The following is a 16,146-nucleotide window of genomic DNA, read 5'->3' on the forward strand; positions in this document are numbered from 1 at the left end:
TGGTTTCTTTATTTAATGCACTCATTCGCCACTGAAACATTCTACAACAACTTGTTCTTGAGCATTACCTGTTTTGGACTGAAACTTGCTTAAAAGTTTTCTTTCAGTATTTTTAGATACATAAGTATTTTTGATAAATATAATGTCCATATTTAAATGTTAAACTTAATTTAAATAAATACGCTTGGAAAAGAAACTATTTATCCTCCCCAGCGTTTCAGTTATGCATGCTCTGAACTTTGCATATTATGGTCAAAATTATATTTCTTTAAATATTTCTATAATCAATTCTAGAGATATACGGCTCTTTTTATAAAAAATGTGATGGTCGCTTTCTTAATCAAAACAAATTTTAAAATAATTCCGGTTACCTTAGCTTTACCTTAGTGCCTTACAAGATCATGACTTAGCCAGTTCAGACTATGTAAGATTTCAAAGATCTTTTTATAAATATTTTGAGATCTGTATGGGTATTTTGGAAAAATATGACAATCAAATTATGATATAAAAAAGTTCAAAATGAATCCCGTTCTGCAAAAAATTTAAAATTTCCTTAGTGTTCACTTTATTTTTCACACTATCTATGCATTGGACCCGACTAAAATGAATTCGACTAAAATGAACTTTTATGTTTTTGTTTAATTATTTCTAAACATGTAGAGGTATTTTCGGAAAATAAGACACTCAAATTCTAATATTAGTTTCAAATGAAAGTAGTAATAGCCGGGGTTGGGGCGGCGGAAGTTACGCCATCATAGAAAGTCAACCGCAGCTTATTTCTGCCATCGAAACTTCGTCTGTAACGTCATGGGGAGCTTATTTCTTTTCTCTTAAGCCTAATATATTTTTAGTTTCGGTTTCAGTTTTTAATTTAGTTTCGTTTTTTAAATATTATTTTCATTTATTAGTTTTTTCTGAGGGTGGCAACATTTATTATTTTTAATATTAGTTTTTAAGGATGGCAACACTTGGAGACTTTGTTACTTGGGGAGGATTTTTGTAGATATTCGCATAAGAGTGAAAGGAAGTGAAGGTCTGTTTTATATGGTGGCAACGATTAAAAGGTTACTATTTTAATTCTCGTGGCGACATTATTTGTTGTTTTAGTCGCCAGTCAGTGCTTTTGCCCTGCTTTGTGTTTTGGCTCCATTGAAGTGTAGTGCAGCAGTTCATTGAAGCACGTGTTTGGTTCGATATTGATGTACACTGGTTTTATTAACTTTAGTAATTAATACTTGATTTTAAGACTTAGAGAATATAATAAGTCTCTTATGGTAAGTTTATTTATTTATAAGTTTTGAATTTAAAAAATATTCAATTTTTATGTTGTACCTATTTGTTTATTACATCACGTTTTTATTACATCACGTCCATCTTTATTACAATCTTATATTTATAAATATTAAAATCGTTCGACTATTGATGTAGTTAAGTGTTTTTTTTTCTTCTATGCATGTGTAAATGTTTAATAAATAACTTATAGCTAGTATAAACAAACCGAGATTATATTTAATTCATGCAAGAATTCGATTCATGTTATCAAATATATTATGGTATGTTGAAAGGTTTAATTAAAGTTTTATTTTTAGTTTTGAATTTAAAATATTCTATTCTATACTATTCATTTATTTATTTTATCACGTGTTACCTTTTCTCATGTTATATATTGTAATCGCTTGAATGTTAATGTTATGTATTATTCAATATAAACGCGTAACTTTTCAGTAAATAATGTATGACTATAAATCTGCAACATATAATGGTATATAAATCTTTTGTGTTGTATCATCGAATATCATATATTAGACTGTTATAGCAAAATGTGTTTGGGTGGCGGGCATGCATTTGCTTACAAAAAACATGTGATCTGTTTAACTATTAAAACACGTGGTGTAATTTATAACTCAGTATTGTATAATACATGTAATATTGTATGCTTAACTCAATCATATAATGGTGTAATTTTAAGCTCTTAATTTTGTTTCATTCATTAAAATCAAAAATATTTTTTAAAATTAATTACAATTAAATTCAGTATAGTAAATTTAAATGTTTAAAAAACATTTAAATCATTTTAATGTATGAAAAAGATATGCTGATAAACTATAAAAATTTAATTAGATAACACACTCTGTGATCTATTATTTGTTTCATTAAAGCATGTTATGAGTATTTTCTTCTAATATGTAATTTTTTTGACCTAAATTTTCATTTAGATGAAGGCTTTAGTAATCGGGGATTCAATGTTAAAATATTTGAAACCTCATCTTCCTGATGTAATTCTGAGTCACAATATGCAGCTTGATAGCTTTCCAGGATTTAAGATTGAAGGTTTAATCGAGGAAATAAAGGAGTTCAGTGGTTTCGATGTGATTGTTCTACATACTGGTAAGTACCTCGTCTAATTTCACATAAATTGGTTATGCCATGATCCTTCTAGACTTAAGAAATTAGGTGTCCTTGTTGTGTCTTATCAAAAGTTAGTTCCCATTTAGAATCTAAAAGTTAAACGTTTATTTTTATTATCTATTTATTAATAGACTGAAACTGCTGATCCTAATTACTCTGGTTGTGTTTAAAAAAATGGGTTGTCTATGAATAGTAAATTTGTAATTTTTTAGTTGTTATATCTTGAATAAATTATGAGAAAGTTCCTGAAAATATGTGTATTTTCTGCTATGCTTTTCAAATTGAAATGAAACAGTTGTATTTGTTAGGAAAGATTGTGCTTCTCTAGCAATCTTTTCAATGCTTATACTTTTTTTAGTTTCCCTATTATTTTGTATATACACCAAGAACTCCAAGAAAGTGCATTCAACTGCAAAACGCGAATTCTGATTTGTAGATTTCATTCTTCTTATTTTATTTTTTTTAAATAAAGTATACTTAAATTTGCTGAAACACTCAATATTGTTTCCTTTTTTTATTTTATATATTGCAAGGGTTCTTCACTGCTATATTTATAAAGATATAAATCTGCTTTAGTACAAGCAGTTTTTCATAATTGTTTTATTTTATATATAAATATTGTTAATTTTAATTTCAGGTTCTAATGATTGCTCTGCAGATGGCAGAACGAATTTGACACAGTATGAAAAATTGCTTCGAGAGATTCTATTGTATAATCCAAGTAGTGAAATTTTCATCACAAAAGTTTTCACAAGATTGCCCAGTCAATTCCTTGATGTTAAACAGAGACTTTCAGAGCGTATTCGTCTTAGGCAGTGGAATAAGAATGCGAAAAACTTGAATGAAATGCTGGATACCTCTACAGCAAATCGTCCAAATCTGCACTTTTGTTCATTTCCGAGAATAAATTGGGATAGCTATTTATCAATAGATGGAGTACACCTCAATAGGCTTGGAAATGAGGCACTTGGCCAGTATGTCACACATATCTTGACAGACTACTTTGCCTGGATTAAGAAATCCAAAACAGGTATGAAGATTTTGGTTAAAATTTGTTTTCTAAAATATGTATTTATGAATATTTTTAATATTTATGTAACACTGTTAAAAGTGTGGTATGTTAATCATTTGAAATTTGTAGATATCATTCATATCAAATGAATTTTTCATATTAAGTGTGATTTATTTAGAACTTTTGTAATGTGGCTGACAATTTATATAGTGGTCTAGCAAATGACTTTCTCTTGTTAGTAAACGTTAATTTTTTAAATTGCACATTCTGCTGGTCATTGAATGAATTAGATAATTCAAAAGGTTTTTATTTTGCTGGAATCTTTATTTTCAATTGTTTGTTTTCACTATTCGAAACTATAAGACCACGTCGATTGTGCTATATCTGAAAGAATCAATGGTGATTAGTTTGCTTTCTTGCATTGCCAGGCTAGATTTGCTCATTGTTAAGATCACAGACAAGTTTGGTTCAGATTTTTGTTGTGGTTTGTCAAGTTTCATATCAGTCAAGTTTTTTTCTTATCTGTCAAATAAAACTTATATTGTATTATACTGAAATAAAGATTCGTTATATTTTGTAGCTTCTTTGTGTCCTAATGTTACTTGTGTTAAAACAACGAGTGTTGGTAGCGGTAAGCTGAGCACTAAACCGAAAAAGAAAAAAACATCTGAAGTTCAGTTGAAAGATCAAGAATTGTACTCGGATATATTAAAGAAAGGTTTGAAGAGGTAAATTGTTGAGGTTCTTGCGTTGTATTTTTCTCTTAATTGCATTAATAATTTCAACATATCCTATTATAACTTGCATTAGTAGAGATCTGGTCAATGAACTATTTCCTTGGTTTCTATTAAACTAATAATTGAGTTAATCCCATTCCTCTTACTTGTCAAAATTATTATTTTGTTCTGTTAAATTTAGTTTTAATATTATAATTATAATTTCAGAGATGTTCTGTGTGCTAAACAAGAAAATACTCCCCCAAGTGAATGCTTATCAGTGCCAGTACCTTCACTCAACTTACCTGTTAAGTCTGAAGAAAAGAAAAGTAGTAATGATGTTGATGAAAGTTGGACTCTGGTTGTTCGAAGGTATATCCTTATATATATATTTCGACTGTTCGTGTGTATGTCACTGAACTCCTCCTAAACGGCTGGATTGATTTAAATGAAATTTTCTGTGTACCTTCAGAAGGATTCGAGAATGGTTTAGATTCACAATAGAACATTCTGCCACAAACCGTTCCAGCGGTATCAGCGAAAATCGAAATGGAATTTTCTGATTGGCTAAAAGTTAGCCATTGTTTTAAATTTTGCTGTACACGAATCAGTTTTCAAATATCTTGAAGATAACAACAGTGATATTTTCTATCTTATAGCTCTATTCTTTTAGAAAAGTAAATTACATATACTTTAATATTTAATCATAATTCGGTTCTTTATTTCAGGTGAGCACAAGCACGTAAAATCAACGAGAATAAGTTTCGTAATTATTGGTCGTATCACGGATTTAGTATTGTGAAAACTGTTTAATAAAAATCAAGGCAAAAGCAAATTTTATTCATCTTGCACGCTTTTAATAATTATTTATATTTAGTATGCAATTTTAGCTCAATTTAGTATGCAATTTTTCATTGCTGACAGTTGTCATTTGAAAACTATTAGATTGTTTATTATTACAAAGTTTGCGAATTCACATTCATTTTAATTATTTCATTCAAAAAATAGGAGTAGACTATATTTGAGGGTACCCCTTGATTCTCACCAAGTTGTGATAGCGGTTGATCTCCAAGCTGGCCGATGTTGAATCCCAATCGTGATTCTGATTCGTTTAAATTTCAGCGGCATTTTTAAATGTTCAACGGTATATGTAATTTCAGAAGTCCGTTAGTTCTATGTTGGATACTGGCTGGTTAGGTCACTTTTGCTTCTGATCACTAGGATCGAAGGTATGTGGGCAGTCATAAAAAAAGGACTTTAGAAAAAAATGTCACCGCCATTCCGATACCACAGACGCCATTTTCAATTCGTATTTCGCCGAATTTATGTGGCGATGGAGGAACACAGATTCTATTCATGATAAATTTAGACAGTATCTAACTGCTATTAGAGAATTCTGTGCACCTAAAACTGAGGAAATTCAAGCTTAATGAATAAGTGAGATGTTTTTTTTTCCTTTTCTTTCTGTGCTTACTCCATTAATTTTTATTTCGATTCAAAATGCATTTTATTGGGTTTATTAATTTTGCTTACATTGGGTTCATTGCAATTTTATAAAGTTTCGGCCGATGTCTTGCTGAAATTTTCCAATGTATTATTAAAATATCATTATGCTTTGGCAGCCATTCCTGTAACCGCGGTGTTCCGCGCAAACAGGAAAGGTGATAAACATAAGTTACCAATTTCGTCAAGGGGCACCCACAAGTATATTTTTACCAAAAATAGATTTTTGTTTTAAATTTTATCATTATTATATTTCTTATTTAATTTATTTCATTTTTATTGCTTTTTTATTATTTAAAATAAATACGTGAATTTTCGAATTAGCAAATTTGCGACCACTGTCAACTTCTACATTTCTTTTTGTTTGAAAGAGAATATTTGCAAAAATATGCCGCCTAAACGAATCGCTCTTAGTCGATCAACATCTCAAGCACGCAAGAAGAGAACTAACCGTGTTTCAGAAAAATCGGAGCAACGGGAAGAAGGACTTGAAACTAATCGAGAACACAATGCTTTAGCCCGTTCCTTAGAAACGTCTGAGAAACAGGAAAGAAGACTGTTAACAAATCAACTACGCACTACTCAAGCCTGTTCCTTGGAAACATCAGAGCAACGGGAAAGAAGACTGTTAACAAATCAACTACGCACTTATCAAGCCCGTTCGTCGGAAACATCAGAGCAAGAATAAAAATCAATCAAGAACGCACTTCGCTATTCAGACGCTGCCAATACTCTGATTTGAATCTCAGTGCATTTCACTATGATCCGACAACCAACTATAGTCTTTCACCCAAGCGTCATCATCGGAAAAATGGATCAATTATGTATGTTTTGCAATGCTCTCAAATTTAAGAATGAAACAGCTGGAATTTGCTGTTCTGGAGGCAAAGTGTAACTACCAGATTTAACGTCGCCAGCCGAGCCATTATCAACGTTGTTATCGGGTCAAGCAAATCAATAGAAACTTTTCTTGGCGAATATAGGTCAGTACATTCGTGTTTCCAAATGACTTCATTCGGTGCTGCTACAAGTATCGGTGCCCATATGGGCAGCTAGAGTTATTTATTACATTCACATGCAATCCTGCTTGAGCTAAAATTAAAGAGCTTTAGTAACTTAGGCAAACATCATCGGCTCTTCATGATGCATTATCACACGTGAGTTAAAACAAATATTAAGCTCTAAACTTGGTTTTATTGCGAAAAGTCATGTTTTTAGAGAGACACGGTGTTTGATGCATTCTATTGAACGGCAGAAAAAGAGAATTGCCACATGATTTGGCTTATTGAAAAACTCACACCAGGACAAATTGGTCAGCTCATATCAGCAGAAATATTCATGACGCCATTGATCCAGAATTATTTCAGATCATCATCCAAAATATGTTTCATGGTCGGTGTGCATCACCATACATGTCTGTTTGAAAATGCACTAACGATATCCTAGAGAATTAACTGTTGAGACTATCACTGGTTTTTTCACCATTAAATAAAATTCTCTATTCAAATCATAATCACAAATCTCATTTACACACTTAAATACAAAATTTAAATTCAAACTGAAAGCGTTGCAACGCACGCAGGGTACAGCTAGTTTTTATATAATATCTAGTTTATTCACTTTAAAATTTATTGCAGATTATGCTATAATAATTTTTTCAACTATTTATTTTTCAGACGTAGATGTAAAAGAATTGAATTTTCAGACGTGTAAGTGGGTTTTAAATTTACGAAATCTATTTTCTCTTTGTGTTTAGTATTTGCCAACTAGGTTGTAATTGTTATGTATTTCTCTCATGATAAAATGTATCTCATGGTTAAAAAGAAATTTTTTTTTCAGTTCTGTAAAGTCTTTTGATGTGGATAATGAAAGGAGAAGTATTGACAGATCAACTAATTTGTAAGTATTTATTTTTCAATGTTTTTTTAATCATTTATTAATTCTAGAACCTAAGAAGAATTTATATTTTAAAGTTATAGTTCTCATTTGAATTGTGTTGCAAACCTACTCAACAGCGTGCATATCAACGCAAAAAAAAAAAAAAAATTTGTCTGCGAAAGTAAAATTTATAATGGTAAAAGTTTTTCCACAAAGTCCGTATTTGAGGAACAAGCTGGTTATTGGTGTGAACTGTTCCAATGGCTAATTTTTAATCATGTTTATTTTTGTGTTACAGGTGTCGAAAAATAGCCACTCCAACTGTATTGGAGGTTACAAAAAGCTTGGAAAAGTTTAAGAAGTCGACCAGGCAGTGAATGTTCAGTTTTTATATATTCTGAAATTCAGCCTTTTATTAGTTTTCTGGGAATTTAATCTTTAGACTTGATATTTTTCAACCCTGTTCATCATTTGAGTTTGTTGATTTTTTTTAAAATTGTGTATGAAATAAACCTATTTGTTTTTATTTTATTGTTGATTTATTTATTTTTCCATTGTAGTTGCAAAAACTCTAAAGGGAATGATTGCAGGATAGTTGCTAACGATAAGTTTTCAAGTTTTGGAGCTAAAGTTTCTGGGTTAGTATTTGCTTCCTGTTCTAATTCTATGCAGAGATTGATTTCAATTTCTCATATCATTGTAAATAATAAAGTAAAGTGTAATTCTGAGGTTTGTAATTAGTTTTATTTGCTAACTCCATATTACTCCCGAAGAAAGAAAATTTCACAATTTCGTCTTAAGGTTAAGATATAATGAGCTAACAAAGAGCATACAAATATGTTTGAGTAGATGCACTTAATAATTGCCGCAAAATATTGCAGTTTATTTATCTTTGCTAATTTTAACGAATTTTTTTCATTTTATTAGTTGTAAGAAATGCCCATTAAAATTTCTAATATTTTGGGCATTACACTATAGCTAGAAGGAAATTATTAATGTCTATTAGTTTTTTTTTTCTTTTCATGTAAGCAGTCATGCCTATATTTTTATATTTTAGATGTAAAAAAACGGCAACCTCTAGTGCAAAAGAGAAAAAATATGGAGGCAAATGCAGTTTTGAGTCTAAGTGCTCTGAAAGTCTGTAAGTGTTGATTTTTATGTATTTTGTGATTGAACTTGTTTGCTCTGTGATTTATTTTAGACTTTTTTTTTAATTGTATTATCTATTTTTTATTGTATTGTGGATGTAGAAAAGCAGTCAATGATGCTGTACTTGAAGAGGACATAAAGTTGAATGTAGCAACTAGTTGGTGAGTGAATTTCTTTCTATCCTAGTCGTTTTGATTTGATTTTATAACTCTGAACCTTTTTAAAAAGTTTTATGAGATTTATTTATTTGTTTCATTAAAATTGTAAAATTTCTAACAATGCCAGTTTTACTGCTGAATGAAGAGATGCTGATAATGAAGATAATATAAGTTGTGGAGTTATCTGGGTTATTGTTATTATTTTTTATTCCTACTATATGTGAAAATAGGGTTCAAAATCTTTTGAGCTATGTGCAGGTTATACTATATGTGTCAATTGCTGATTTCTTATTTGTGTCATTTTTGTATTTAGTTCAGAAAGAGTGTCAGTCTCTATTGTAAAAGGGAGAGATTGTAAGAGAAATAGGAGTTTGAAATCTAAGTGCTTAGTTAATCGGTAATTTTTTTTTTATCTACTCGTTATCTTGTGTTCACATTTTTTTTATTATTTTATATATATATATATATATATATATATATATATATATATATATATAATTTCTTGATGTAGAAGGGCAGTGAATGATACTATGCTTAAAGAGAGAGACGGTTTAAAACAAGTTGTAGAGAGTAGCAGGTAAGGAAATTTCTTTTCATTCTAGTTTTGTTTTGATATTATAACTCTTAGCTTCATTTTTATGTTCATTTTTTTTAGCTTCATTTATAAAATTACTCATATGTTTCATTACACTTGTTTGTTACAGTTGTGAATTCTCTAAAGGTAATAATAGTACTGTTAACAAAGAAGAGGATTTAACTTGCGGAGAAGAGGATTTAACTTGAGGATTTAACATTTCAAGATTGCAGCGCAAGGTTTCGTTTCCTTACACATGCTGTGAAGCATAGTATCGATGAACATGATATAGGTATGAATGTAACAACGTTGAATTTTAAAGACATGTTGAGTTTTAATACTTGGATGGATGAAGAATCATCAAGAACATATTCTAGTTTTAAGAAGGATCAAGGCACGCAACTTCATGGAAAAAATTCTTACTCATATTATTCTTGTCAGTTTTCCAGAACAGCAATAAAATTTCATGAAAGAAAGACTAGTCGTAAAAATATAAAAGGAGTTTTACCTACAGACGTAGGTTGTATGGCCAGAATAATCTGCAGTGAAAATTCAGGGGAAATTAATGTGCTGTATTTTACTAAACGTAATCACGCATTAACAGAAGAAAATATTAAGTTCCAGCCAATAAAGAAGACTTTTAGAGATTACGTTAAAACAAATGCTCAACTAGGTGTTCCAGCAGCAAGGGTTATAGAAAATATTAGAGGCAACAGGAACCTTAGAGGTGAAGACAATATTATTATTAAAGAGTCTCTCCTTACTAACAAAAATTTAAAATATTATTATGACTCAGTCAAATCCTCTTCACTGCTGCATAGAGAGGATGCAGTTGCTGTTCACTGTTTAGTAAATGATATGCTTCAGTGGCCGTATAATTCTGCACTATTGCATAAACCACAGTTTCAAGAAATTGTTTTTGGTCCTTCATATCAGGAAATTAATTTACCAGAGGATTCATTTGTCGTGGGTATACAGATGGTTCAGCAAAAGGAGATGTTAGTAGCATGTGGTGGTAAAATTTTATGCATTGATTCTACACATAAAACTAATGAGCAAGATTTTTATTTACTTAATTTATTACTGCAGGATGAATATGGGTGTGGTTATGCAGTTGCTCATTTTATTATAAGTAAATTAGATAAGGATATGATGACTATTTGTTTCGCTAGCATTAAAGACAGGATCCAGGACTTACAAGTAAACAATATTATGACTGATGATGACAAAACTACTGGCCCCGCATTTCAGGCAGTTTTTGGAGATAAAGTAAACCATCTTTTATGTAAGTGGCACATTCACAGGGCTTGGAACAGAAAGTTAAATTCTTCAGTTTCTGATGCAGTTTTGAGGCAAGAGATATATGCATATTTAATTGTAATTTTAGAGGAACCATCAATTAGTAGATTTAATCAAATGATAGACGATTTTAAAAGAAGGTATATTGGAAAGGCGCCTATATTTGTAAATTATTTTGACAATTATTGTAGTAAGGACAGAAAACCTATCTGGAGTATGTGTCACCCTCAATTTCCGCATGCTAATACTGACACAAATATGTACTCTGAATCTTTTCGCAATGAATTAAAGACACACTATTTAAAGCGCAAGTTCAATCGTAGAATAGACATTCTTATTAATACTCTCTTGAAGATAGAAGAAGACACGTATATGGGGGGCGGAGTTACAGACCATGTCAACCGTCATCTATGAAAAGGTACCCCGTCATAGAATCGAGTTAACACGTCTTATATACTAGTGAATTGTAATTGTAATTTTGTAATGGTAGATACCCTACAGTACTCCCCCACCAGAATTATATCTGCGATAGAATTCGATGAATGGATACCACTAGTTGATTCATTGCTGTTTTTGTGAGAAGCCTTGAGAGCTGTATTAAGATCACCGTATTTTTTGAGTGCTGAATGTGAGAGGTGTATTAACTTCACGGTCGCAGTCGCCCCTGTGTTGCCGTTAGCAGTCGAGTGCGTGCAAGCAGATGTTGTGAGTGATCGAGACGAGACTGAGTAGCAACAGCGTGAGGAGGTGGATAATGTCGCAGTCACAAGTAGCAAGTCAACTGTTCAATGTGGATCATTCATCGAAGTAGGCGTTTCCAGATCGAAGTGGGCGTTACTGTCAAGATAGGCGTGTTCATATCGAAGTGGGCGTTTTTGCCAAGGTAGGCGTGTTCACATCACGTCCGAAGGTCACCAATGTGGGAAGAGGAGTAATCGACCATGTCAACCGTCATCTATGAAAAGGTACCCCGTCATAGAATCGAGTTAACACGTCTTATATACTAGTGAATTGTAATTGTAATTTTGTAGTGGTAGATACCCTACAACGTATGCGGAACATAAATTAAAGAAGACAGTGGGTATTCCTCACTGCTCGCATCCTCCTACATATTACAAGCGTCATTGTGATGGGATGAAAATAAAAGACGAAGATGTGGAAGGAATATCAGAAAAGACCTGGCTAGTGAAGTCCCAAAGGGAAAGTAATGTTAAGTATGAAGTGGAAAGACTTAAAGAAGAATGTTTCAGCATAAGTGAGTGTTATACAAAGTGTGTTAAATTACCTTGCTTGAAACTTTGTATGCATGTGTATAAATGTGGTTGCTCAGACAATCATCCTATTTGCAAACATATCCATAAAGTACATTCTGTAGATTTAATGAAGAAATATTTTTCCTCATTATTTCACTAAACATTTTCTATTCAAATTACCTCTTTTTTTAAAAAAAATTTGCACATTATGTTTTTTCTATATTTCTAAAATTATAAGAAGCATCTCAAAAACAATTATTCGTTATAATACTACATACGCTTAATTTTACATACTATTAAATATTTCTTCTGTATATGGGTTCTGAACCATCTTAACCTATACGACTAAGTTTAATTATTTGAGTTTTATCTTTAGGTTTCGATTTATTTATTGAATTTAATTTTTGTAAATTAACTGTATATTTGAATGAATAAATTGTTTTTATTTATGAAATCAGACAAGTTATTTGTATGCTACAATTACATATTTCAATTAATAATTTATTTGCGTTTACTTATTAATTTTTATTTATAACATTAATGAGTTAATTTTTATTGCTTATTCTGATTACTTTCATTTGTTATTTTTATTTTTAAAGATTTTAAAACAATTTTTATCTTGTTTTTATAGTGTGATGATGGGACTGAATTTAATTTCAGTGAACCAGGTTTTGATTTTAACGAGTCAGATGATGAGGTAATCATTGTTTGTATTTTGTTTTTATCTTTGAGTTAAAAATATTATTTTTATTTATTAAATTTATTCAACATGTTTAAGTATTAAATTTATTCGCCATAATTATTCTTAATCAACAACTAGAATCTTTAGTTCTTAGGCGGTTTGCCTCAAGAATTTCTTGAAAGTGAAGACGTAATTGGGGAAACTACGCAAACTTTCTTCGAAGACGATGATTCATTAATGGGTGAAGTTACTCAGGGTTTTATAGAAGCTTCACAAGTTTTTCAGAATTTACCACTTTATAACCAAGTTGGTTCGGGATTTGAGGTAATAATTTTATTTTAGTATTTTAAATCTATTTTCAAATTGAAAATAACTCTCCCCCCTCCTAATATCATCTAATTTATTTTCATTATCAGTCTAAACCAGACCTTTCCAGTAGTGGTTCAGTATATGTTGAAGAATTACCGCCTCCTCCACAAATTGATGATGTAAGTTTTAACTGGAATTATTCTTTTTGCTTGTTTTACGCTTATTTATTATCTCAACTAAATACAGCTTCCACAACTCCCAATGGTTACTTTTATCACTATCTTAAAGTAATTATATTATGTTTCTTGTAGTACTGTCTTTTCCAGATTTTCGTGTTGTAAAGTCTACATTTAATTCTTTACTTATTATTATTTTTTTTTTTTTTTTTTGAATCCTGCGATAATCCTTAGCGCAGAAAGAGGTGGAAAATAGAGTGCATAGTGGAGGCGACCCACTTGAAAAAGCGTGCATAGTGAAGGCTATACCCACTTGAAAAAAAGCAGTGGAGGCTATATCCACTTAAAAAAAGCAGTGGAGGCTATACCAACTTAGAAAAAAGCAGTGGCGACGTCCACTTTAATAACCGCGAAGTGCACCAGGAGAAAAGTCCTCGTCCCACACTCTGGATGGTTCATAGAACCAACGGATTCTCCTATCTTCATGATTTAAAATTAATGTTAAAGTAATTTTATAGTAAATATTTATTGATCTAATTTAAAGTAATCATTTTAAAATCTTAAATTTAAAATCTTTAATTAAATATGTTTGCTTTTTGTAAAAAATATCCTAGTTTTGTAAAAATATCTCAAACTTTTTATTAACATTTTCTAATTTTCAGAAAATATTTCTTATTTTATGAAGATTTTCTATCTTTTAGTAAAATATTTTCGCTTTTTGTAGAAAATATCCTAGTTCTGTAAAAATATTTCAAATTTTTATTAACATTTTCCAATTTTCTGAAAATATTTCTTACTTTTATGAAGATTTTCTATCATTTAGTAAAATATTTTTGCTTTTTGTAAAAAATATCCTAGTTTTGTAAAAATATTTCAAACTTTTTATTAACATTTTCCAATTTTCAGAAAATGTTTTTATTTTTGTAAAAATATTTCTAACATTTCAGAAAATATTTCTTATTTTTATGAAAATTTTCTATCTTTTAGTAAAATATTTTTGCTTTTTGTAAAATATTTCTAGTTTTTCAAAGAAAGTTTTTTTATGTTTTCTAGTTTTTTTTTCTTCAGAAAATTCTATATATTGTTCTGAAACTTTTTTGAATTAATTATTAAAGGGTGTACTTTCTTACTGAATAGGTTAATAATAGGTAATATTGAATAGTTTAATAATAATAAGTCATTTATATCAACTATACATATATCAAAAAATAACTAAACTTCTAAAGTTTTAAGTATAGATGACACCATTAGAATATATATAAAATGATAACATTTATTTTATTAAAACCTTAAGTTTTTCCTCAGATCTCTGTACATTCACAGGATACTGGTTAACAAAAACCAAGCCCCCTACTCGTCGTCGGACTAAGCGTAGGAGGTTTTCGTGGTTTTCCTCTTCATATAACATGGGTACTCACAAAGTCCACTTCGAAGGCATGCATTGTCTCAAGATCTATGAGTTCCCTTGTCTTCTGGGTTCAAAAATGACAAGACTATATTGATAGCCGTAAATCCAAACGAAGATGATAAAATAAAATCTTATAAAATAATATTCATTGATTTAAAATTAATATGCCTTTAAGTCTAATACTTTTAATATTCACAGTAGACATACTTAATAAATACAATTTTTATTTTTAATATTAAATCAATTTATTTAAAATGTATTAATTAATATTGATTAGGTTAATAATAATGATTAAAGTCTATTATATCAACTATATTTATATTAAAAAATAACTAAAACACATATCTAACCAAGCATTCGTGGGTCAGTGGATATGATATCCAACTACTGACCCACGAAGGCTTTTTAATTGACGTGAGTTCGATCCTCAGCCTTAATTATATTTAATAAATAATATTAAAACAGATTTAAATATTAAAATAGATTTAAAGTTATTTTATTTCTAAAATACTCACTTAGATGGCGCCACTAGAGTAAAAGTATGATATCATTTTTTTATTGTGTAATAAGAGATGACGTCATAACTTCATAATATACAATATCTCCCCAAGTAACAAAGTCTCTAAGTGTTGCCATCCTTAAAAACTAATATTAAAAGTAATAAGTGTTGCCACCCTCAAAAAAACTAATAAATGAAAATAATATTTAAGAAACGAAACTAAATTAAAAACTGAAACCGAAACTAAAAATATATTAGGCTTAAGAAAAAAAAGAAATAAGCTCCCCATGACGTTGCAGACGAAGTTTCGATTTCAGACGGGGCAGAAATAAGCTCCGGTTGACTCTCTATGATGACGTCATTTCCGCCGCACCAACCCCGGCTTTAATATACTAATGATTCTCACTTTGCAAAAATTGATACAAATTTCGTTACGTTTCTTTCTTTATAGAATCGCCTTGAACTTCACGTGATTTAAATGAATTAAATACTTTTTTAAATTTCTCAATAATTATTTCCAAACATGTATTGGTATTTCCGAAAAATACGAAACCAATATTCAAGCAAAACTAGTTTTAAATGAATCTATTTAAGATCTATTTAAGTAATTATAAGTTTGTTCATTTTATTAAATGTGCAATTATTTATGTTTTAGTTTGATATCAGCAAATGGGAGCAGTAAATCTAACATATTGTTTCAAGATATGAAATCAGTAAAATTGATAAAGTGTTATCAAATTTCTTATCTATAAAGTAAAATATTTAATGGCTATGATCAGTACTAAAATTAATAAAGCTCATGGCAGTTTTCTTACAAAAGTTTACAGTGATCTCGTTCAGTTATATTGATACTCATATACTTTTATACCCTTACATGTTTGGAAATATGTAATTATTGAAAAATTTCAAGAGATATTTAATTATTTTCCGAAAATACTTTTATAGGTCTGGAAATAATTCAAGAAAATAAAAAGTTAATTTTTTCGAAAATGTGCAAAATCCAATTTGCTAAAAATAGCGTGAACGCTTCGGAAATTTTAAATTTTTTGCAAGGCGGGATTAATTTTGAACTTTTTTCTGGTAACTGAAAGAGCATGCGCCAAGCGATATGAATAATAACT

At 30.0% G+C, this 16,146-nt stretch overlaps 2 protein-coding genes and 1 long non-coding RNA gene across 3 annotated transcripts; all 3 read left to right on the top strand.

Annotated features, from left to right (window-relative positions):
* The first annotated feature begins 1,005 nt into the window (after window positions 1-1,005).
* LOC107450664 (uncharacterized) lies at window positions 1,006-11,850 on the top strand. The gene is made up of 14 exons (XM_043046537.3): window positions 1,006-1,274; window positions 2,217-2,388; window positions 3,047-3,439; window positions 4,002-4,149; window positions 4,366-4,509; window positions 7,317-7,349; window positions 7,480-7,539; window positions 7,817-7,891; window positions 8,079-8,156; window positions 8,576-8,659; window positions 8,769-8,828; window positions 9,139-9,222; window positions 9,337-9,402; window positions 9,530-11,850. The coding sequence occupies exons 1-14, from the start codon at window positions 1,272-1,274 to the stop codon at window positions 9,606-9,608; spliced, it is 1,479 nt and encodes a 492-aa protein (XP_042902471.1). The 5' UTR covers window positions 1,006-1,271; the 3' UTR covers window positions 9,609-11,850.
* LOC107450658 (uncharacterized) lies at window positions 9,694-12,735 on the top strand. Its single transcript, XM_016066505.4, has 4 exons — window positions 9,694-11,066; window positions 11,730-12,060; window positions 12,583-12,648; window positions 12,730-12,735. Exons 1-4 carry the CDS (start codon window positions 9,694-9,696, stop codon window positions 12,733-12,735), a joined length of 1,776 nt encoding a protein of 591 aa, XP_015921991.3.
* LOC107450663 (uncharacterized) lies at window positions 12,525-13,325 on the top strand. The gene is made up of 3 exons (XR_011637574.2): window positions 12,525-12,648; window positions 12,781-12,957; window positions 13,050-13,325. It is a non-coding gene; the product is annotated as an uncharacterized LOC107450663 (long non-coding RNA).
* The last annotated feature ends 2,821 nt before the right edge of the window (window positions 13,326-16,146 follow it).

This window comes from Parasteatoda tepidariorum, chromosome 10 (genome assembly GCF_982258835.1).
Source record: "Parasteatoda tepidariorum strain Cologne lab strain chromosome 10, Ptep-v5.0, whole genome shotgun sequence".
Taxonomy (NCBI): Eukaryota; Metazoa; Arthropoda; class Arachnida; order Araneae; family Theridiidae; genus Parasteatoda; species Parasteatoda tepidariorum.

Coding starts and splice junctions, on each gene's coding strand:
- LOC107450664 (XM_043046537.3), top strand. Junction 7,350..7,479: donor AGAATTGAATTTTCAGACGT/GTAAGTGGGTTT, acceptor TTTTTTTTTCAG/TTCTGTAAAGTCTTTTGATG. Junction 9,223..9,336: donor TCTAAGTGCTTAGTTAATCG/GTAATTTTTTTT, acceptor TTCTTGATGTAG/AAGGGCAGTGAATGATACTA.
- LOC107450658 (XM_016066505.4), top strand. CDS start 9,694: ATGAATGTAACAACGTTGAATTTTAAAGACATGTTGAGTTTTAATACT. Junction 11,067..11,729: donor TTGAAGATAGAAGAAGACAC/GTATATGGGGGG, acceptor GTAATTTTGTAG/TGGTAGATACCCTACAACGT. Junction 12,061..12,582: donor TTTGCAAACATATCCATAAA/GTACATTCTGTA, acceptor TTGTTTTTATAG/TGTGATGATGGGACTGAATT.